Below are 23,691 nucleotides of genomic sequence, written 5' to 3' on the forward strand. Positions count from 1 at the left end.
TCGATTTTCTTACAAAAGCACAACATTCGGGATTTAAGAAACACAGATATTTCAATTAACTTCAGCTTTGCTGTTCCTTAATCTTCCAAGAGTAGCTTTCCCCCAACCAGTGAACTTGGCCCTGATATTTTGCACAACAGTATACATTAACTTTTGGCTTGTGACCTGCAGGAACAGATGTAGCTTTCCTCTGGCTGCATCTGTTCATTTGATTACAAGGATCACATGATATCCTGTCCACTTGCCAGCCTAACTGCTCCCTCCAGCTCAAGCAACCTTGTAGTCACAGATCAAGCTTGCTTTTCACAAACAATCACTGACATTTGTCTGAATATAGTGGTCAGGGCTACACAAATTACTCAAAAAAAAAAAAAAAAAAAAAAAAAAAAAAAAAAAAAAAAAAAGAATGACAGAACCAACGTTCCTCAGCTCTTTCAGGGTTCCAGCAACATTTTATAAACTGGAGGTGGATTATTTGGAGAGCTTAATCACTACTCTGTCTAATCAACTCTGGCAAACACAAACCAGCCAGGCTGGAACCACAGAAATTCACATGTGCCTGTGCTGCAGAAGGAAAGTCAGGTCCTTATTGTAGGAAGTAAGAAAGAAGCCCCAGAGATGAAACTCAGTCACACTTTGCAAAAGCAAACGGGAGGAGGCTGGATTTGTACAAGTCTGTGCTGCAGCCACTGCAGCATTATTAGTTCTCTAAGAGAGGATGAGCATTCCTGTTGGCACATGTACCATTGCAAACATCTTCAGGGGATCTTGGAAACAGCTTCTCTGTAACACACGCTCCTAGTGCACCCGTAATCCAGAGAAAGATGTCCAACCCACCCCCAAATCCACTTGAAGGGCAGCTCCACCTCTGGCAGCAAAACTGCTACCACCACCTCTGCACTGCAGGTACCTTCATTTGTTCTTCTTCCCTCTGCAGGCTGAAGGATAAAAGGAGGCAATAAAAGTAATCAAAATATAGGAAAAAAAGAAAAGCTAAAATTGCTCACTAGAATTTCTTACATACTTGGTGCTAAGGAATTTTAATCTAAAATGCTTAAGGACTTAAGTTAGCTGGCTGTTATCCTTCAGCATTATTAACCTGCTTCATAAAAGCATCAACGGGCCCTTTGGGTAAGATCTGTGTCCATGTTGTAGAAAAACACAAGTGTAGCAGTCTAAATTATAAACATCCTAAACCCATTCTGATCCTTCTCAGCAGAGCTTGCAGTTTTTATTATGCTAATCTCCCAATAATCTTTCATCAAGCTGACTTGCTACTTCACGATCTGCTTTCCTGCAGTAACCAAGGTCACTTGGACTCATGGCAGGTGCCTTTTCAAGGACCATATGCCAGTGCAACAGGCAGCAGAAAAAATATCTTGCCTTTAGAAACTGTTCAGAATGCCAACTTTCCGTTTTTGCTACAGTTCTCACATCCATGAGCTGAATAAAAGCTTCTTTTCTTATGAAAAACAGAGGGTGCCCAGTGACGGCTATTGGTTATGAAATATGTACACTGAGGAGCTGAAGACTTTGCTTCATCACTCTGAAGCTGGAACCAGAGCAACATCTTCAACAGGGTTTTTGTGTTTTTAAAGAAATGTGCAACTCCTATTCCTGTCTTAAAAACTTGACAAGCTAGCAGTCAAAGTCTCACAGCAGAAAAAGACACCTATTTTTAGCAGTGTTTGAAATACAGATCCTGATTTCCTCAGTTCAGTAGTTTATCTAAAACATCCAACAATACATCAACCTTTCAAGGACAGAGACAGAGGCACTTGTTCAATGAGGCAAGACTTTCTTCAGTCTCAAGGCAGGACTACTGAGACAGTGCAAGCCCAGGCTGCACCTGCAGGACATCCAGCCTCAAGCTAAAAGCATTATCCTTTTTCCCCCTCTACACCAAATTCCCCAATTCACCAGGAAAATGGTATTTCAGGTCCCCCTCTGCACTCATTCCAAACAAGATCTCGCACACAGATGCACAAATAAATAAATCAGAGCAGTGTGGGGTTTTAAAAGCAGAACACCAGTTTATTTACAATCAAGTTCTTATGGGCAGCTGAATAAATAAAAACTTTGCCCCATATACTCTAATTCCCCTCTGCAGAAAGTGTCTGAACGAAAGGCTGGGTTAGAGGGAGCCTGTCAGACCAGCTCCCCCAACCCAGCCCCTCCAAAGAACACACTTCCATAGTAAAACACTATCGGGAAAGAAGAAAATAAAGTGCAAATAAAAAGGCAATAAAACGCTGGTGGCTTGTCTTGAGGCCCAGATGATGTGGAAAGGTTTGGCTGGATAAAGATATGCCAGGTAGCTCACGCTCAGACACATCATGGTTTAGGGTGCCAGAAGAGGGACAGAGCTAAGACACCGTTCCGTACCACAGAGGGCTCCAGCGCAAATGGGAATATTGCACGTGTGCTCAAGAACGGGGCAAGTGGCCTGGAATTGCCAGCACCAAAACAACGGATTTGGGATGTGATGCCACTGCTCCCCTGTGTGCTGACAGCCGCCAGGACAGGACGGATGAACAGAAAAAGGAACCAAACATCTGTATTCCAGGACTGAAGTCACAGGATTACTACATTCCTCATCACTGCAGCACAACTTCTACAACAACCTCAACAAGCTTAGCTCTCTCCTCACACCCAGTAATCAAAATTGCCTGTGGTATAAAAAGATGAAAAAACCTCCTATTTTGTGATGCCCAAGCTGCTGAAGGGCATTTCAACACAAGGGTGCAGAAGTCCTGAAGAACAGACCGTTACCTCAAGAACCGATACACAGAGTTCACATGACAGTGCTGGAGAGCCTGTGCCAGGATCAGAACAGATCTAAACTGACTTGATGACTCAAAGGCAGAGCTGTCAGATCCACTGGAGACTCATTAAAAGCTGTTCTAACACTTCAAACTGCCTAGGACGTGTTTCAGGATCTTCTCACCCCATGCCTGAACTAGGCCACCAGAACAGAACACAGGAGACAGAACATGCTTTAAGTTAGCATACACAATGACTTCTTTCCAAAGTTTCCACCTCAGAAGTGCTGTAGATACATTTGTGTGACAGGATATTTGGCACAGCTGTCTGGTGAGGAATCCCGCTAGTATCTTCAGCTCCACGTGGTGCATAGATACTGCAAGTAAAGGCATGACTAAGTAGCATTTTCCATCTACAACAGCTAATCCCATTCTGAGTCCGAGTGCCACAGTGCAGTTATGGCCATGAGAAGTCTCTGACTCAGGCTCCTTTCTCCATCGCTTTAGAACTTCCCTCTGGAAAGCAAAGCCCATGTGCTTGTCAGTATCCTGACTCTGGATGGATCTGGGCTCAGGTCTCCATGCTGCGCAGCCAGGGACCAGCACCACCACACACAGCCTTTCACCCTCCGTCAGTCAAAACTCAGACCACAGCACAGCCTTGTTTCCTTTGTCCACACTGACCACGTGGGCACCCGCTGGCGACCACGTGACTGCATTGATAGAAGAACTGAAAGGGAAGGCAAGAGTAAGTTTAAAAGAAAGCTGACCTCCACAACAACACTTAGCACTGAAATGAAATACTATTACCAATTAAACCCTCCCCCACTTTCTCACATCTCAAGAGACTTGGGCTTTTAATAAGTCTCAGAGAGGTACAATTTCTTCAAAATGTACTAAATGCACTTTATTAGAATCATATCTCAGTTTAACAACAAGAAATCTAATTCAATCTAGAGAACACTGCCATGAATCCACAAAGACTTTGCATATCAATAATTCTCACATGCCAATAAAAGTTGTAAAGCTGTACAACTCCAACTTTTTGATAGCTCAGCAAGATCCACAACCCAGATCCCCACCCTAGACTGCATGTCCCACTTCCCTCACCTGTGATGCTTTGCAAGCGTCCTCTCCAATTTCCCAGTGAGCACATTCCAAATGTAGAGGGCCCCATCAGCTGAGCCAGCAGCCACATAGTTACCATCAGGGCTGTGAGATCAGACCAGGCAAGGAAAGGCAAAGAACAATTTGCAAGTCAGCAATTTTCAGCACACATCATCATTCCACCCACAACTTCCTAAGCAAGCAACTTGGCATTAAATAGTCTTTTAGGAGTTATGTGTTATCACCTGCTAATACTAAGAGGTGAAAGCACTTTGAAATCAGAGCATTTCCAAGACATTGGATCAATATTTACAAATATACTCTGGCTTGACCAAGAGGTAACCTTGGACAAATTACAAACGCTGACCCGTTTTTCTAGCTGTAACTGGGGGCCAGTGCAGTCAAGCATCAGGAATCTCTCAGTTTAGCTGAGGACAAGTTTATCAGGTATCTTGTTTATGTCTGACCTTACCTGAACACAACTCTTGTCCAGTCAGAGCCACATTTGAATCCCTGGGCACTGGAAAATTAGAATCAGATAACTGTTAACTCCTTTATGAGAAGAGATACTCACTAAAGACAATGTTAAGCATTTCTGCATAGTTCAGAATAAACTCCAGCATCCCTTTATCCTAATTCATGTTTCTCATACACCCTTCTGTCAATGGCATCTGAAGAAATTCTTTCCTTTAGAACACAGACTTAAAAGCCAAGCTGCCTTCTTTAAAGAGAAACATGAGAAGATCCATTAGAGCAGATTTTTAATGTTTCTAGGCATTCTACAGAACTTTGCCATGTAGAAAAAAAAAAAGTCAGGAGACTGCAGTCTTCACAGAGCTCCTGCACCAAGGGTAACTCACAATACAAGGTACTGAAATTCAGTGTTCCTGTGAAGAATATACTCACCTGAATGTCTGCTTGACAGCACCAACCCGTAGATCAATGATCTTGAGTAGATCATCACGGGAACAGGTCAGAAGCTCTGTTCGCTCTGGGTTCAGGTCCAGAGCTGTGATTCTTCCCAGCAACTCCAGTTCTTTTACTATGCTTTCAGTCCTAAAGACAGAAAGAGGAAAGGAAAGAAAAAAAAAAAGTAAGAAAGCAGTGAACGAGGGTCCAGAAGCCAAACCAGTGCATCAAAACTTTGACTTGTCACAATATGGAAGAGAATAAAAAGGATTACTGGTTTATTCTTGCATTTTGTTTCTTTCCCAAGCTAGATCCCACCTTGTGGATAGCATTTCCAGCAAACAGTTGAGACACTACTTTCCTCACCACCCCACCCTAGAATACCAAGTACTGACCAATGAAAAATACTTATCAGCAAGCAGGCTGTCTTTCCAGAAAATAAATGGCATCCCAAAAAACAAACAAACCAACCCCAAAAAAACCCCAAACCTGTAATACCAAACAGCTTAAAAGGAGTAACAAAAGTATCTTTAATAGCTTTTTGCTGCTTTTATAATAGTCTCCCCAGCTACCAAGCTCAGGAAGAAGAATTCCCTACTTCATATTAACCTGACAGCAAACCCATAACCACTAATACACCATAAGCTCTCCTACAATAGTTTTACCTGATGTCCCAGAAACGAATTTTCTTATCAAAATGTCCACTCATTACACACTGCTCAGTACACACGATGTCATTGCAGCTAGATCCTGCAAACACTGTTTTTATACCTAAAAAGGAGAAACCAATGGTGACACACTTAAATTCACTTTGTCCAAACTGATGAAAACTGAGACAGAAAATAATCCCTAAACCCTCTCCCACCCATAGAGTGGCCACACAGCAGTGCCCAAGGAGTGGCATAGGGCAAACAGTCTTAAAATAATCCTGATTAAGTCTCCAACCTCTCTGCCCTTCTCAATCTCCTTTGCTGGGACTTGAAATGTTCCCATGACAGCTGCTTTACTTCCACTTCATATTTAGCCAGCTATAATTTGGTACTATTAAACAACATGAATCTGTCTCCTTGACCTATGCTTGCAATACAGGTATCAAGGTAACTTTGAATCTCAAATGCTCTCTCAGTGCAAGCAGGTTTAAGAGCCCCCAGTAGGAGAAAACCAAGGAAATATGGTGTTTCTCCCATAGAAAAGCCTGGATCCTAGCAATTCCTTCATTTGAGATGCTGAAATTTTTGGTATGTTTCCAAGAGACACTTCCAACCACCTCAGGGTTAAAAACCTGGCCTGGCTCCAAGTTTTTAGTGGAATACTAAAATACCCATCCCCAGACTCATAAACAAAGAACACTCCCAAAAACAGCTGCTCTCAGTGTAATAGCATTAACAGTGCTTCCTGCACACACAGGATTTGTTATTCCAGGTAACAGGCAGAAAGAATTCAGTTACTTAAGAAATAACAGAAAATGGGATGACTGCTAGCTCTTGCTATTTTTATACTGGCAAAAAGATTCAATAATTGATCTGACACCAGACTGCCAGGATCATTCAGCAGAAGCACAAAACATGGATGAAAGGCAGAAGTTAGGCTTCCTTACAAACTTTGCTGCGGAGGTCCCAGAGCTTGAGGGTCCGGTCATGACTTCCCGAAACAATACGTGCATTGTCCAGCAAGAACTTGGCTGACAGAACTTTACCACTGTGACCTGTAAGGGTGTGCTGGGGACAGGAGATTGACATGGTCAATCTGAGTATTTCCACTTTCTCAAATTGAAATTTGCATGTCTCCTGTATTGCTTGGCAGAAAAAACATCTAATACAGTTAAAAAGCTATCACCATTGAGTATGAGTGTTGATTATCAGAGTCCAGCCTGGAGCTGGGAAACACAGGTCACCTTTTGCTGCAGTTTCTCCAGTTACTCAGGAACCTGCCAGCTCCTTCCTCAACACTCTGTACATATACATTTCATGGACAGATGGCAACTGCAACACAGCCTTGCAGGACAAACCAAGGGGTTAAAGCATGCTGAAAATGGAAATTGTGCCTGTTTTCATATGGAGCTTCCCTCAAGGACACAACAGGATCCAGTCTCAACTGTTATTACATCTTAAAGCCTGAAAGCTGAGACAACCAGGGATTTCAGAAAAATTCCCTACAGCAGCTTCTTTAAGTGCAGAGGGAGGCTCTCTGGTGTTGAGAACATGAACCACATTGACTTAGAATTGCTCAACATTTACATACTAAATCACAAAGCAGACAATGAATTACTAAAGTAAGAGTTATGAAAAACAAGACAAAAATCTTTGTAGATAGTTAAGATTAAAAAAAAAATACTCAACAGAATTTTAAATTATATAAAGCAATCTGGGCTTGGCAAAACACAAAATAAAAGTCCTTAAGAATGGAAAGAAATGGGAGCTAAGTTTGGAAGAAAACCCAAAACTGACATATAAAACATCATCCCAAAAAGACCACCTTGCCTTAACAAAGGAATACAAACTCCAGCAAGGAGGATCTATCTTCCACTCTGCATCTCTCTTCCGCCCTTGCTGCACAGATATTACATACAGGTATTGCATTTAGGCAGGGAGTTTTGGCAAAGTTTGCAGTGATTTCATCTTTACTACCTCCTGCTTATGTGCAAGCCATGAAGAGTTCACAGTGCTCACACTTGAAACAGAGAGGACTATTTCATCTCAGAAACAATGAGTGCACTCCAAAGAATTACAGGAAGATTATGTGAATGTTTACAAGTGTACTAACCTTTTGCAGTGAGTAATTTATGTCTGCTAAACTTGTATTCACTATAATTCACATACAATAGTAGGTTTTGCAGCCAAAGAACTGATACTCTTCACTTTCCTAAGTAGAATGATATCTTTCCTTGACATCTCCAGACTGAGAACTACCCAATGAATTACAGTGCATCTGTTGGTTATAACCAACACTGAAATGTCAGAAGATTTGAATGTCAAAGTAGCATCTTACTAAAATAAAAAGTTGAGGAAAAGTGTACATAGGAAATGACAATCAAAAAAGGCTCTTGGAAAGCTGTGAAACTTTTCTTTTGGTCTATCAAAGGATTATTTTCAAATCAGAGGCAACTGTTAGAGAAAAATATGAGTACAAAGTATTTGGGAGGAAAGAGCTTTTCAAAAGACATTGAGGATGATGTCCAACATGTTGAGGCATGCTGCCTTGGACAGCCAGGCAGAGGGCTCCTTTTCCAGAATGCTGCTCCTGACTTAAAACAAAAGTCCCTCTTTGTCTTCCACAAAGTCCTTTTCAACAGCCTGTCCTTTGAGAGAGGCTGAAACATTGAGGTGGCTCTCCATAAATCGTAAGCATTTAAAGCTCCCCAGAGGGACACACAGAAGTGTACACACACTTTATGTGGCAAGGTTTTTCTAGGGGGGGTTGTATTGGGAAATTACACAGTAACTGGAGCTTCCTGCAAGGCTGTGTGGAGATCAACACTGTGTTTTAGGTCTTGCTGTGAAGATCTTTAAGAGATAAAGAACCTCTCAACAAAAAGAACTATTAAAAGTGTCTGTAAATGCCCAACTTCCAAAATTGCCATGTCCCCATTAGACAAAACTCGGAATACAAGACAGAAACAACCTTGCACTGCTTTGCCTTGCAAGACTCACCCGTAATCGATTGTCATCAACCGTCCAGATTCTGCTGGCAAAGTCATTTGAAGCTGCTAAGAGGTAAGAACCCTGTAAACACAAGATTCCTTTCAAATTCCTTCTGCTAGTCAATATGCAAACCAAATTCAAATATTTCCAATAAACCACTGAAACCATATTAGTGCTATTTTGTCAAAGGAAAAAAGGAATAAAACCAAAACCACAGTAGCAAATGCCAGTATGGAAAGCTAATGTAACCCTTCCCAAAGGGCTATGGCACCTGCTTCTCACAAAAATGGAAGGGTTTGTAGAATCATGGCTATAGATTATAACAAGAATAATGTATACCAATTATAAGAATAACCAGACCAGAAAAAGGAGATTCATCTCTCCTTTCTGCTGCAGTGAGAAAATGAGTTCTAGTTTACCCTCATCTGTTGTGGAGTTGTTTTCCTATTTTTTGTTTGGTTGTTTGTTTTTTTGTTTTGTTTTTTTTTTTTCCAGAGGAAAAAAGCCCTGCATCATCTACCCCCACTGCTTAGAAAGGTCTCAGAGTGGAATTTGTCTGATTCTTGCCATTTTCATTAACATTCTAGCATTTAAAGCTAAGATTTCAAAAATGAAATCTGCCTGAGGAGAGAGAAATCGACTTGTTCATGGCTTTAGGCTTAGGGCTTCCACAAGTCACCCATGATGGAGAATGGCCACCACAAAATTTAGGCTTGCAGTCCTGTCCATTACAAAAAACTTTCCTGAATCCTTGTAATCCTTTGCCATCTCACCCAGGCAACTCTCACAGCAAATGTGTTCAAGCGACTTGCCAAACCTCAGGACTAGTTTTACCTGCAGATTAACACCGCATCTCTAATGAGCTGGTCAGTGTCCAAAAGAAGGATCCTCTTGGGTATAATTTAGCACATAGAATCACCAAATGGCAGAAATCATATCAGCTTTGTGCTATGGAAGAGGTCTCAGCAGAAAAGTCAGATCACATGTCCAGTTAGACCTATCCAAGACCCCAAACTCCTTCAAGCAGGACTGTTGGATGCTGATCTCAGTCATGTCTCCGCTGCTCCAGGTGAACATGACCTGAGCACATCTCACACTGTCAGCAAACACTCTGCCAGCCACACCATTGCTGTGCCATGGCTGGGGAGAAACTGCTGGGAGAAGAGGGCATGGAACTGCAAGTCTTGGGATAATCAGACCTTTTACTATTCATCACAGACCTCAGTAAAGCACTCATGGAAAAAAAACTTCACAGAAATAAAGCCTCAGTGTATTTGCTTCTTCTGTGCTGTTATACCAGCTTCAGTGGAATGCTAATTTCTTTAAACAAAAATCCTTAACAGCCAAGGTCTGAGCTGCATATCATCATCTGAATTGTAAAGCAAGGATCAGAATTACTGCATCTTATCAAATAAAGAACTTTTGTACAATTTCAGCTACTTTCATGTTTTAACTAATTTCTTAGGTAACTTCAATTAGAATGGAAACAATAGTAGAGAACAACATAATTCCATTAATTTATTCCCAACCACAAACAGTGGATATTGCACAGATACTCACAGCACTATCAAATTCTATGCTGGTAATCCCAGCATTACTGCCAGAGAGGGAACCTTTGGGCTCACACCTATCTGCACAGAGAAAGATGAACAAAAACTTGAGCAATGGATTACAGCAGAAGTGTACACAAAGTAACCCGTAATACGAGTTTTTTTAGCATCCCACCAAACCCCAAAGCAAAAAGGTTTACCTCCCAAGACTTCCCAAAGTTTAACCCTCCGGTCCATGCCTCCTGTTGCTAGTAATCGGGAGCCAGGGCTGAACTGCACTGCATTCACCTCCCCATCATGTGCATCCTGAGGAGAGGAAGGAACAGAACAGCCACCCAAAAGGGAATTAGCATACACCCATAACCCACAGATCAGAAAGCTACAGAACTTAAAGGTTACACAGAATCACAGCTGTGCATCTTTCAGAGGAAATAAAGCCACAGACTGAAACTCTGCTGTGGCTGGTGGTGCACAGACAACAAAAAGGCCGATCTTTATCAGAAGAAAAAACAACGGCATATCAAAAAAAAACAGTAGCAATAACAAACTACCAAAAGCCATATAATGCTTCCTAAGCTTAGGCTCTTAAGTCACACCAGAAAAAAAAAAAATAAGGAAAGGACAGGACAAAAAACAGTAACAGGTAATGTGCTGTAGAAGGAAAGTAACTTTTCATTCCTCCATCTAGAGACAGCCATGGAACATGACCCAATCAGTTCATGCAACCATGGAACAATCAAGTCAGGCTTGAGTTAAGCAGGTCTGCTAGGAAACAGCACAGCAGATGCACTGTATTCTCTGGGTGTGTTGGTGATTCTGCAGTACAAGTGTGACAGCACCTGCTTGCAAAGGACTTGGGCTTAAGCTGTGCCTCCTCTCTGCAGATGCACTGACCCCCCAGCACCCCTGCTTCTCACAGTTTAATGTCCTGAAATCTTGAACTTTAAATACCTATGAGAATTTTAAAATTAATTCCTTTTTTATTCCTCTATTCATTTCACAGCTTTATACTACTTACCCACACAGTATTATCACCACAATCGTAATTATTGTTGAAGTATTTTCAGTAACTGCTCTTTCAAAACCAGCTTTTCTGGAAACATGTATTTTTATGGAACTTGTTGCTTGAATGTGGTCTTCCAACTCATATTTAAGGCTAATCTGATCTAGTGAAAGGCCTTGTCTAGAAGCTATGTCTGGGAATGATTCCTGAAGTGACTACCTTTTCCACCTCTTACTTGCCTCTTCAAAGGTGAGCCCAGTCTGGTCCCCACATTTGCCAAACCTCTGCCATAGATCCCCTGCATTAATTCCTGGAATGCTCTGCCAGACCTAGAGAAGTCTTGACCCTCCACCTGGGCTCAAAATACTGCAGCTAAAGCCCAACACCTCCTCCCCTAATGCCCCCTATTCAAGCCAGCTCCAGCTGCCATTTCAGTCATGACCCTACTCTCACCTGAGGTGACTTGCTACTCCCTCCATCCACAACTTCTACTACATAATATGATAACATGGCAGGCAAGAATACACATGCTTCCCTGCTGCAGTGAGCCACACTGATACTCTGGATGAAGAAAATCAGTCATTTAATATCCATGAAAAATCCACATCCAGCTCTGGAGTGCCTAAGAAAGCTCCAGAGGCATGTTCAAAAAAGCAGCTGCATTACAAGACAACTTACTTTCAGACAATGCACAAAAACTGAAGTTTGGCTTTATGAGTCCAAAGAACACATAAAGGAGGTCTCAGCTTGAAAACCTTTGATCATGCACAGCCAATGAAGACACCCCATCCCCATAAGCTCCTCTTCATCAGGTTTGTTGGATTACATTTGGTGCCACAACTCCCTTTACTGTGGAGAACTGGAACTGAATTAATCCCAAATTGTCAGCAATCTCTTCTTCAATCACAGCTCTACTATGGCATGATAGAATAGGGACTGCTGGGAGCCAAGGGGTAATGGGGTGGAATTTCCCTGTGCCCTCAGAAAACTTCTTTGTCATCATCGACCTCAGTAAGACAGACATCGAGCATACCAGCTCTGAGAAACATGTAGGGTAAGAATTAAATGGAATGAATGCTTCTACCAAACCAAGAATTCCTTCCTGTTTGGCAGCACTAATAGAAAGAGTCTCGGGATATCAGTTCTCACATTGGGGATTCTCTCCCTCTAAACCAGAACAAAGAATGGCAGAGCAGAGAATTCCTTCTGTACTCACAAAGACACATATGGCAGTAGTGGGCACTCTCACTTCTTTACTGACACCTGGATGTGGCTCTGCATTATCCTGGGGTGCAGGGAATGAGGACATAGAACGCCTCCTGAGATGAAACAAAGCAGAAACATTTTAAAATGAGAAATGAACACTGTTTCTCTTGAGTTCATCCTGATGTCTACCTGTCAATTAACTACTCTGTACAGAAAGTAAAAAATGGGGGAAGGTGCTTTTAACATCTTTTTTTTCATCCTATCTTTCAAAAATTACATTTGTCATGTAACACTATTCACTTGTGGCTTTAGATACTTCACAGTTCACCACATAAGTTATCTGAACTGATTACTGACCTCATTTTGGAGCAGTGTTTTAATGTTTTCAATAGGAAGAGAAACGTGGGACTGGCTGCAGCTCCACTGTTATGTTAAGACTCAACACCATTTCAGCACTACGTCCCAGGTAGCAAAATGCTCTGTTCCAAAGCTTGGGCTGCTCCATTTAAGCAAAGACATCCACCTACTGCAGAGCTTAGTTTAGAAGGATTGGCTCCATTCTGGATACAAAGCACAGAACCCAACGACGTATTTTAATTAACCCTACTAAAGGAGCAAAGTGCAGTGGAAAGTAAGAGCAAACCCCATGTAGTCTCTCCACAAAGAGGGGCTCATTGCCTCTCTCACTGTAGATAGTTTCTAACCAGAGTTATCAACTGCAGAATCTAATCAGCACAATGCAGCTGGGCTCCACGTTACTTCAATGGAATACAATCACATGCTGGACTAAGAGTGGATAATGTTTTCACCTGGCAGTATCAGAAGGCTGATGTCCCAAAAGGGGAGACTCAGACAGACTGGAGGGAAAGGTCAGAGGTCAGCACACGGCAAGATGGAAGAAACAGGAAGTTGAGGAGAACAAAAAAGAAAAAAAAAGAAAGGCAGAAGCTAGAAGGAAGGCTGAAAATACTCGTTTGCATTCCCTGCATCACCAAGATTTTGGTGTACATTGAAACCAATAAACAAAACAAGGAGGTGAAAGTGTTCTAACCTACCCAAAGATATTACTGATAGAGTCCAGAAGGCCTCCAGCTGGCTGGGAGAGTCGCTTACTGAAGGAGGGGAGGACAGGTTTAAACCTTGTGAATAGCTTCTTCACATAAAGATCAATACAAACATTTCATAGCAACATGTCTCCGGAAAGACTCCCTCCCCTCAGACCCAGCCCAGAGACAGAACAGCAAGGCAGGCATCAGTGCAAAAGTCATCAGTAACTACAACTCAGAACACGTTTTGTGGGTGAAGTTTCTTCAGTGTCCCTCAACCTCTCCCTGTGAATTGCTGGGTTTAGATAGAACAATCTGCCATGTCTGAAATTTCAATCAAATTAATCCATGATCTCAGTAACTACCTCTTACTTTCCACTCACTGCTATTTTAGAGAAAGAACAAGATGTATTTAATCTAGGTGAAGATTATTTTCAGCATTTCAGATAAACCCAGCTATTTGCAAATAGCTATTGCTATTGTGATATCAATAATCACATTGACATCTTGTAGAGTAATGGAGGCATAAAACAACAGGCATTGTAACAGCCACATTATTAACTATATAGTTTTTAAATATTTGTTTTAAAGATTAAACAAAGATTCTTCAGGCACTAGGATAATTTAGTTAAAACAGCAAAGGAAAACCAGCACATCTAAAGCATGGCAACAGAGGGTACAGCACATGAGTTTCCTACTGGTCTGGTAGAAGCATAAACTGTGTTCTACCTAAAGGCAACTAGAAACCTAAGTTACATTCCCACCATTGTTCCAGCTCTACTATGCTCCTTGTTCTTCCTCAGTGACATGCTACAAGGATCTCTTGCTCACAAACCTGGACGTCCGGCTGACAGCTCGCACTGGAGAGGTTTCCTCAGCTGTGTCAGAGGTTTCATCTGCAAGCACTTCGATATCATCATCCCTGCTGAAGTGAGAGAAAACACCTCCTTTTCAATCAGCCACTGACAGCATCAACTGACAGGATGGCACCGTTTCAGGGCCTGTCAGTGTCCATGCCCAGCGCACCCCAGTTTTATGAAGCTGTAGCAACACGCAGGTAGATCCAGGTAACACACACTGATGCAACTGCCAGAGATGTAATTCAACACACAGTGTCAGAAAATAGATATAGACAGCAACTAAATTTCAGGCTTTTTCCTTCCAGCTTCACTGGAAGATTCCACTTCACTGACAGCAGTGCTGGATTTCCACAACCTCTTGTTTCTGTTTTCAGACCTCCTTTTCACATTCTCTTTACTACAGGCATCCTATTGCAGCCCATAGCACTAACTACATACAGCATTTTAACAACCCACCACACCTGAGCAAGGCTGCACTACAGAGTGAATGACATTTGCTGGAGCAGTTACAGAACAACAAAAACATGAGTTACTGCAACACCAAGTATAAGTGATATCAGCACCTTTTTTGCTGTTTCTAAACAAGCAAGTGTTAAAGAAAGCACAAGAGGTTAATTGAATTTTCCTGCTTCACCTACACCAAAGACACCCTGATACTTTCTACACTGTTGTATTTCAGGTGCAGCACCATTAAGTGTAACAGCTGTTTTTGCTCACTCCATTAAAGTGTTGGTGGTCAGCTGAACACAAGTGTGAGGTTCCAACCCATGTAAAATGAATTAATCCAGCTAAATTGGATAAACTGACTCAGCCAGTGCTGAACATTTCCTCCGTTAGTCACCATGGGCTCTGACAGCCTAGTATTCTTTCCTTCAATGATGATTTTTCCTCCACTACTGATTTTGCAGACCAAACTATGTCAGAACCCAAGGTGTCCCTCAGACACTCTTGGATGTTCCGGGTCCAGGTCAGAAGCATCTGAGACCCTGGCATGCAGCCGGAAACCCCTGTGGTTTTGAATTTGATCCATGGAACAATTCACCAACCTTGCAGGAAGAACAAGAAATCACAAAAGTTTAGATATTTTAATAGAAGAAGTCACAAAGTGAAAGGAAGGATTTTTGAGTGCTGTACAGGGGGGTTTTAGGCCTTGTACAGAGGGGTTTGAGTTTTGTACATGGGGGTCAGAAGTTCTAAGATGGAGGGATTTGGGCGTTCCCTGTCCTCCTTGTTTCTCCTTCCTAACCTCCATGTTCTTGGTGATGTTGGCACTCACAGATTGGTTTAGAGTAGAAAGACACTGTTCAATATAGGTGATAATAGGCATTGGGGAAAAACTATAAACATTTAACATGTAATGTGTGATATAAAAGATGGCACCAGCCCCTGGGGCAGGCAGAGAGGGTCAGACGCAGAGGGAGAAGGAGTCCAAGAGAGTGTCAGGGAGTGTGTGTGCCTTGAGATAACATGCAATAAACTACCTTGAGACCGGACAACTGAAGACTACTGAGTCTTTCTTTGAAGGCCTGGGTTGGAGGAAAGACTTTACCACCTCCCAGGGCCACCCCAATTTGGGGGTGAGCCTCATCAAAACTATTTTTAAATACACTTTAGTAATGCTATTTGACTGAAGAGAAGTTTAAGTTCAACATTTAAATAACCAATTTGTGCCATCAGATAACACTCAGCTGCAAAAGCATTTAAAAGGACAAAATCAATTAATCTCATTTCAGAATATAGCTGCACTTTCAATTCTGAGATTTTGGAGGAGAGTATACATGAAAAGACTACAGAAAATATATTCGCTGATTGAATGTATCAGGCTGGTGTTCCAAGAAAATACTACCAAGTTCTGCCAATATTCATTTTTAAAAATGTAACGTTTCTGCTACTATGTGTAGCAAAAGAACTTTCCAAGTTAACAATGTATTTTTAAATAAATATAAACACCAGGGCACACCCCTGAAATGGTGTAGTTTTTCCCTTCAGTAAGCAGCACATTTACACAACAGAAACCCTCTCAAATTATAAAATCATGAAGAAGAAATCAAAGCCATCTCTGAAGCAGAGTTTGAGTAGTAAACAGAAGCAATTATACTACAGGGTAGCTTGCAGCACAGCACTTAATGTGACTCTGTGATGTGAACATAAAGAGAAAAGCTCTCCAGAAAAAGCCTGCAGGCTGCTCTGGCACCACGCAGCAGGGCCCAGGAACAGAGCATCAGATGCAGCTGTTCTAGACTGGGCAAACACAAACACCCTGGTCAGCCCAGCCCAGAGCACCCGCAGCTCCCACTGCCCACTTCAGCCACCTGATCCCACACCACCCAGGGCCAAACACAGCAGGGCAAGAACAAGGGACTAGAGGGATCTCTCTTCAGCTTACCAGGTAAAGTACTCTACTGGTTTTCCTGGCAGTATGGAACCCATGTATTTGCACCCAGGTTAATTCACTCAGTACCTGCTCCTACAGGAAATCCTTGAGCATGTTTGTAGTCTAACATTTTAAAATCCAGACACCTCCAGAGTAATTGGTTCATTATTTCACTGTTTCATGAAAAACTATCTTGAAGACCAAAGGCACATATCTCAGTATAAAAACATTTTTGTAACAACATCTATTGACCATATGAACCATTTCTGGGACTTTCACTCCAAGCGTCTATTTTCAGTCCTAAAAGAGCTCCTTCTCCTATAAGTTCAGGTAGGGAGAGTTACTGCATATTTTGACTTTACATGAGAAGTGCAAACACTCCTCTACATCACCCAATTTAGGAGTAACAAAGATACCATTTAACATGCTTCTGCATAAACCTGAGGCATAAACTGATGAAAGAGACTATAAATCAAAACTGCTTACGGTTCAACAGGCAAGGGTTCTTTGGCAGCTTCTGCCAGCTCCTTCTGCAGCCTGGCCTGGCGTCTCCTAAGAAAGAGTACCCAAGGTTATTAAAAAAGAAAAACAACAACATTTCCTTAATCCCATTCCAAAGGCTACCCTGCACAGCTTTGATGTGCCTCATAAGATTTAAAATTAAAAAAAAAAAAAATATCAGTACCCTGCTCTTCTTTTATCCTGCTTTTCAAGACACTGAGCAGGAGAGGCAGTTTTCTTACCAAGAGTAGCAAAGGACAACATCACTCAAGTGAGGCAATGAGACAAAGTGAACTTATGGCCCTTTATGAACCATATGAATATGCATTAGCTTGGAGAGCAAGAACTTGCCAGAATAATGATTATGTTAGTGAAGCTAATACAAAACTGCCAGCTACTGTGAGACTTGTAATACAGGTCAGTCTCTAGGTATCATTAGCTGGCAAGTAAACTGAAACAATTCAGAAGACTTATTTTGCAAGGAAAAAAAGCCATACAAATTACTTTTGCAGTAAGTTTTACATAGCTCAGTCTCATGGCAGATGCTCATTCTAGAGGAATGCAAAAAACACTGAAGTTAGTCAAATCAAAGAATGATAAAACTAGGAGCAGTATAAGATGCAATATGAACAAGAGAAGTCCAAATCTAATACCAGCAAAACCCCACAGTTTCTATCTGTTTTATGATCTTCAGCACACAGTTAAATGTTGCTGAAGAAACAAAAGAACGTGCTTTATTAATTTAAAAGACAGGAAAGTTTTCACAAAGTGTCTGTCTGTATTGGCTGGAAAAAGAAAGCTCTGGACTCTCACTGTGCTGTGCAAGAATAGAGATCTCAGAGGTCAAAACTAAATCTGGTTTTATCCTATTCACTCATAACTGAAAAACATATCAGTTTTATCAAACAAAGGTCATGGATCTCACCTTGAATCCTTTTCATTTTCTGCATTCAAACGATTGGCTTCTTGTGCTTTCTCTGCCATCCAACGTGAGACCAGCTCCTGGTTGTCTTCAGTAGTTTTCCTTAGTTTCTCCTCCAAGGCATTGAAGGTGATCTGGAGAGCATCATATTCATCTTTCAGTGTCTGATTAGCTCGCTCAAGATCTTGCAGTTTGCTACGCAATTCCTGGCACTCTGTTTCCAGTTCAGAAATCTTTTGCAAATATTCTGCAATCCTGGAATGGCAACAAAACATACAAAACCATGAGGAGCTCCTTTGGGACCTGCGCCATCTTCCTTGTGCTGTTTGCACAATGCCTCACAAAGGCATTTTTAGCCCTGGGCTAAGACTCCTAGAGATTATAACTCCAATAAAGAACTCCATCAGAAGTCTGGTCACAGACAAAACAGTTCTTACTCACTTGGCTTCATTCATCTGCATCTCTTTGTCCTTCTGCTGCATTTGGTTGTTCAAATCAATTACAGACTGGGCCAGCTGGAGAGAGGAGAAAATTGCATTACAAACTGCAGGGATGTCAGTAGATAACATACTGAGCAGCTTTCAGTGCAAGCACAGACTAATCTAGAATTAAAAGCATGGATCACACATTTCAGGTCTTTTTTACCCCAGCTTTCTATGCAGATCTGCTATACAGGTCATTAAATCAGAGAATCCACTTTCAAAAATGAATTGTCAAGAAGCTGCTGTCCTTTGATGTCTCTCTCTCTTCCCTCAAAAAGTTTCATTAATAGTCATATCAAACAAAATGTATATTAGGAAGAAATTTTAGTAGTGGAAAAATCAATACAGAAATTTAAAATTATCAAGTAAGTAAATTAAACAAATGAGTACTGACAACCAAGAAACAAATCATCCTGTTAGAGCCAGGACAGCCATTTCAGGAGACACACAGCTCTCACTGTGAACACAGGTACCACTAAGAGTTTTCTCACAGAGGAAGTTGCTGGTGGAGTGCCTGCAGAGCACAGGGAACAGTGAGGCAGAGGCCAGTGCTGCCAAGCTGCAGCTGCCAGCTCATAGCTTTCCCTGCAGCACAGCCTCAGCTGCCCAGGAAGAAGGAAGACTGATTTCTGGGAAGAGTGCCTGTCTGTGTAAGTGGTTTTAGGACACCAGGCAGGGAGCAAAGAAAGTACTTTGAGTGGCCTAACCACTTGGTGCACACCTCCTAGAGAAAACAGTCTCCTTTTGGAAAGCTCAGAATTGCTGACACTGGAGCTTCTCCACACCTCCAGTGGGGTGTGATCAGAGGAGCATGATAGCATACTTCAGGCCATTCACACCTTTTCCCTATCAAAGTGTGAGTCCCATTCAGCTTTCAGATTCATTCAGTCCACTGCTGTGCTTTTAAAAAATGCAATTCTGCTGCTGAAATTCCCTATCTCCTGGTCAAAAAAATCCGCAAAACACAAATATCCAAGACACCTGGCTTTTCCTCTCCTCCAGGCCCAAGTGTCATCATTACAGAACTCCTGAGCTCTGAACCAGCACTCCCTTTCCAGCCTAGCACTGTGGCTCTTTCAGCCTTGGCTGGTGCTTGTTTACTTGGCTGGTGCTGCAAAGAGAGACCAGTGAAACCACACACAGCCCCCTATGCCCCACTCATTCTATGTCTTTCCAAGTTCAGTTCAGTTCCAGATCAGTTCCTTCCTCCTCTAATACAATTAAAAACCTATTAATTAAGCAGAAAATTCAGCACTTAATAATCATGCTATGCTGACAATGTGAGCTCTCATGTCCTGGTGACAGTACTACAGACCAGCCTGTGTCTGGTTGATTTTAATAATCAAAAATTGGGGAAGCTTAAAAAAGGCTCTAGATGAAAGGAGGAAAAAATGATCATTAATGAGCCTGGTAAAATCATGGTCAGGCTCCCAAAAGGCCACATATGGACCACAGAGAACATAAGACTTTCCAACCTCGCCACGTTTCTTGTGCAGCTCAGTCAGCTCCTCTTGGTGCTTTATCTTCAGCTGGGCCAGTTCCTGCAGCTGAGCGTCGTTCCATGTGCTATCATGTCCTGGGCTGCAATTGGACAGAGAAGAAGAGATGTCCCAAACTAGAATCCAGTTGTTTCTGTGCCTTTGCCAGGGTCCAGACATTGCCTCCTTCGGAAGCTCTGTACACCAGGGACACAGGTGATTCATAACAAACCAAATCACACAGTACTGGAAAGTTACATCTCCTGAGCACTAGATTCACTTTTTGTACATTTCTAAACCAGAATTCACACTCCAAGGGAAGAGAACTAGCGTTTGCTTAAATTTGCATGAAGACATCTGAGTCTTGAAAGTACACTCTCTAAATTCTGGAACAATTACAAATATTTTACCACCCTGATTTGCTCTGGAGGGAGCTGGTAGACCTTGTAGATGCAAGATGTCTGGAGAGGGTACAGAACCAAAAGTCAGGAAACCAAGGGACTATTCCCAGGCTCTTGGGTTTACAGTCTCAGGTGTGACAAGTCACTCCTCCATTGGCTTGACTATACTCTTTTTGTGCATAAGTTTAAGTGCTTACTAATTGTGTTTTTTAACACTATTACTGTGAGACAAGCTTGAATTTTTACATATCAGAACATTTATATCACCCTCCTCCCCAAACAACTACAGAATGTAACATTCCTGTCTCTGAAAGCACAGAGACAGAAACAGAGAAAACCAAGCTTTTTAAAAAGCATATACACACACAGACTCTGAGCACATTATCAGCTATATTTTGAATATAGCTTTTAGAGCTTTTTTAAAAAATAATAATTTTAACAACAACACCATTATATCAGACAAACAGAACAAGGTAATTGCATCCTTTTCTGCAGTCATTTTGTGTTGTAACAGTCCAGGGAGATAATCCATCCAAATGTCTCACAGTGATACCAGTAACCTAATGTTCTTCCCAAAAAACAACCAACCAGCCCCTCACTGAACTAATGCTGCACTAACTGCATTTCCAAAAAAATGTGTGCAGACAAGAAACCAAGTCCTGTGGTAATATCCAACACATCCTATAGCTCCAGCCACACATACCTCTACAGCCAGAACTAGATACTACTCCTTGGCCTTGAGGGAAGTAAAAACAGTTTTCTCCAGCTATCTGGGATTAGAAAAGTAATTTTGTTTCAAAAACCTGTCATATACTGAGCACAGTATCAGAGTTCAGCTGAGTATTTACTTTCAGATGCTGCTTCTGTGTGTTTCTTCTCATCCACATTTAGTCCAGCCTCATCTCTCAGACCTGGCATTCAGCCAGAACACAATTCCCATAAATTGAATGGTTCGAGACAGCTGCAGCCATCAGAAAGCTTTGGGAACTTTCACATGGCTGTTAACTCCAGTCTGCTGGAGTTTTGCCTGCAATTCCTGTAAACCTAGCATTTCTTCCTTCTCTGCTATATTGGTTTGTTTTGTATCCCAATTAGACATGCTCATACAGTTCCCTGCTGTAGAGGGGTTCTGGTTTCAGGACAAGAGCAAAAAGAACCTCAACAGAGGAAGCAATTCTTACAGAAGTAGGAATTCTGAGCTCCTTGGCCCTGCCTTCTTTTCAGGTACACTGAGGGCAGAGCTGGCCAGCGCTCACCTGGAACAGACAGGCTGTCCAAGGGACAGTTCTGGCACAAGGGTTTGCTGTGCAGTCAAAAGCTAGCAGAACCTTCAGCAAAATGCTACTCTCAGGATAGGGCGGAAGCTTCCCAAGAAATCCTATTAAAAAGCAGGCACAAAGCACCTTCCTTTTGGTATCTGGTCCTTACTTAGGACTGACATTTTGCAATCATGGTTTATGTCTGTTCTCCCCTTTCATGTGATGACACAGATTGAAAGAAACTAAGCCATTAAACCATCCTATACTCAACAGGAAGAGCAGAAAAACACTGTAAGTGTTACAAGGCAAACAGACCACGAGCAGCAGCTCACTGTGGTCCACCTCTGTTCCATGAGTTTGTGATAAGTCAGCTTCCTTCCCAAATCTGGCCAGATCTTTCTGTGCTGCATACTCTGAACATACTGTAACTTTGTAACAGCCTTAGACACAGCTGTAAATTATATTTAGTCCAACAGAATTTCAGTTTGTTGTGTGTGAAGTCACTGTAGGGATCCAGGAGCTGTTTGTGTGAGGCATCAAACAGTGGTTTAGGTTACAAGGTGTATCACAAACAGCTGCTGACAAAAAAGGAGTGTTACATACCTGATCTCATGTCTGCTCTGCATATCATATTTTTCTGCTTGAAGTTTATCAGCCAGCACTGCATGAAGGTCTGATTTCTCCAGCAGCTTGTTATCTGCAGGAGCAAAAAGTGCACTTAAGACAACCAGAAAGCAAATCCAGATCCCCACCTTCTCCTGCCTAGATGACTAGCTACGATCCAGTCCCTTTAATTACTGTGACACAGCCAAATGCTACATGACACTCCACCACATCACTGTGCTCTCCCTCCTCTTTGATCTTAACAGGCACCATCCACCTACAACCCCAGGAACTCCTCATTAATCCAGATGCTGTGTGGGACTGGTCTTATGGAAGTTTAATAGAGAAAGAGAGAGCAACTTCTTAGGTGCATTGCTATCTGCTAAAACAGAGAGAGTTCAAAGTTCAGACTCTTTACAGCTCCTCAAAGGACAGCAACCAGGAGAACAGGCCTGGCAGAGAGGCCAAACCCAGCTCTGCCGTTTGTTTTCTCCACAGTGTGTGGGACCCCCCTTCCATCCTGACACAGCTGAGGCTGGAGAGGGGCGGGCAGGAAAGCCCTGAACAGAGAGTGCTGGCCCCTGGATAGCTCCAAATTTTACAAAAGACCACGAGCAGGGTCAATACCACCATTGTTCTCGGTTCCACAAGCAACTGGGCAGGAATTGTGCAGACAATTCAGACATTCAATCACTGTCCAGAGCACAAAGCGCTTCAGCCTCGCAGAGAACTGAAACAACTACAAATTTTCCTCTATAAAGCAGAATTTCCCGCTTTTCTGTTATTACAGACACGTCCCAAACAGTCCCGTGAAAGCGGCTCTGGCGAGGCCCCGGGGACCCTGTGCCACCACGGCTTTCCCACTTTGAATAAGAGCAGAAATCGCAGAATGATTCGGGCTGGAAAGGAGCACAGCGGGTCCTCAGGTCCCACCTCCCTGCTCAAGCAAGGTCATCCCATAGCACACGGCACCAGACAGAATCCAGTTCTGCAAAAACCTCCAGAGAGGAAGACTCCACACCCTCCCCACTGAGCAGAGTCTCCCTGCACATACTGATGGGCATCGGTGAGGGAGAAGAGAAGCGCTACTTCGGCCGCGCCCCCGCCGGGCCCCGCTTACACTGGGCGATGATCTCCTCGAAAGCCTGGCGCTGCAGCCGGTCCCGCCGCCGCAACTCCTCCGCGATGTGCCTCTTCCAGCGGGGAAACCCGGCGGCGCGCAGCCCCGACGCCATCTCCGCGGCAGGCCGGGGCGGAGCGGGCCGGGGCGGGCGGCGCGGGAGGGTCAGAGAGGCGGCGGGAGCGCGGGGAGGCGGCGGGAGCCCCCTCACAGCCAGGCCCGGGCCCGCGGCCGCGCCCCCGCACCCGCCATGGCACCGCGCTACGTCAGGGGCCCTCGCGTCTGTGCGGCGCGCCGCGACCGCGACAGAAGCTGCCCCGCCGCTGCCTGATGCCGTCCGCCCGCCTCCGGCGCCGCCGACTCCAGCACCGGTGTCCCCAGGCCGGAAAGCGCCGCGCGAAATCGCGCTGCAAACGCGGAGGCGGGGCCGGCCTCAGGCGGGAGAACAGGCGCTTTCTGAGGCGAGG

At 43.1% G+C, this 23,691-nt stretch overlaps 1 protein-coding gene and 2 non-coding genes across 8 annotated transcripts; all 3 read right to left on the minus strand.

Annotated features, from left to right (window-relative positions):
- Positions 1-2,010: 2,010 nt before the first annotated feature.
- Positions 2,011-23,453, minus strand: ATG16L1 (autophagy related 16 like 1). 6 transcript variants are annotated; one of them, XM_053986667.1, is made up of 19 exons: positions 23,225-23,453; positions 22,105-22,198; positions 19,839-19,944; positions 18,323-18,396; positions 17,885-18,136; positions 16,945-17,010; positions 14,060-14,146; positions 13,234-13,290; positions 12,988-13,035; positions 12,189-12,291; positions 10,170-10,275; positions 9,980-10,050; positions 8,429-8,500; positions 6,376-6,496; positions 5,444-5,549; positions 4,776-4,925; positions 4,342-4,389; positions 3,873-3,974; positions 2,011-3,492 (listed from the first exon to the last, which is right to left on the minus strand). In XM_053986667.1, the coding sequence occupies exons 1-19, from the start codon at positions 23,337-23,339 to the stop codon at positions 3,399-3,401; spliced, it is 1,872 nt and encodes a 623-aa protein (XP_053842642.1). In that variant the 5' UTR covers positions 23,340-23,453; the 3' UTR covers positions 2,011-3,398. The 6 variants fall into 6 exon arrangements, with proteins under 6 accessions (XP_053842642.1, XP_053842637.1, XP_053842636.1 ...); XM_053986662.1 differs by lacking the exon at positions 12,988-13,035; XM_053986661.1 differs by lacking the exon at positions 12,988-13,035 and having other exon boundaries at positions 14,060-14,149.
- LOC128812530 (small Cajal body-specific RNA 6) lies at positions 9,378-9,640 on the minus strand. The gene has a single exon (XR_008438756.1). It is a non-coding gene; the product is annotated as a small Cajal body-specific RNA 6 (non-coding RNA).
- Positions 11,711-11,980, minus strand: LOC128812531 (small Cajal body-specific RNA 6). Its single transcript, XR_008438757.1, has one exon. It is a non-coding gene; the product is annotated as a small Cajal body-specific RNA 6 (non-coding RNA).
- Positions 23,454-23,691: the final 238 nt, after the last annotated feature.

This window comes from Vidua macroura, chromosome 10 (genome assembly GCF_024509145.1).
Source record: "Vidua macroura isolate BioBank_ID:100142 chromosome 10, ASM2450914v1, whole genome shotgun sequence".
Lineage (NCBI taxonomy): Eukaryota > Metazoa > Chordata > Aves > Passeriformes > Viduidae > Vidua > Vidua macroura.

Coding starts and splice junctions, on each gene's coding strand:
- ATG16L1 (XM_053986667.1), bottom strand. CDS start 23,339: ATGGCGTCGGGGCTGCGCGCCGCCGGGTTTCCCCGCTGGAAGAGGCAC. Junction 10,051..10,169: donor ACTTTGGGAAGTCTTGGGAG/GTAAACCTTTTT, acceptor TTCTCTGTGCAG/ATAGGTGTGAGCCCAAAGGT. Junction 4,390..4,775: donor GCTGTCAAGCAGACATTCAG/GTGAGTATATTC, acceptor CTAATTTTCCAG/TGCCCAGGGATTCAAATGTG.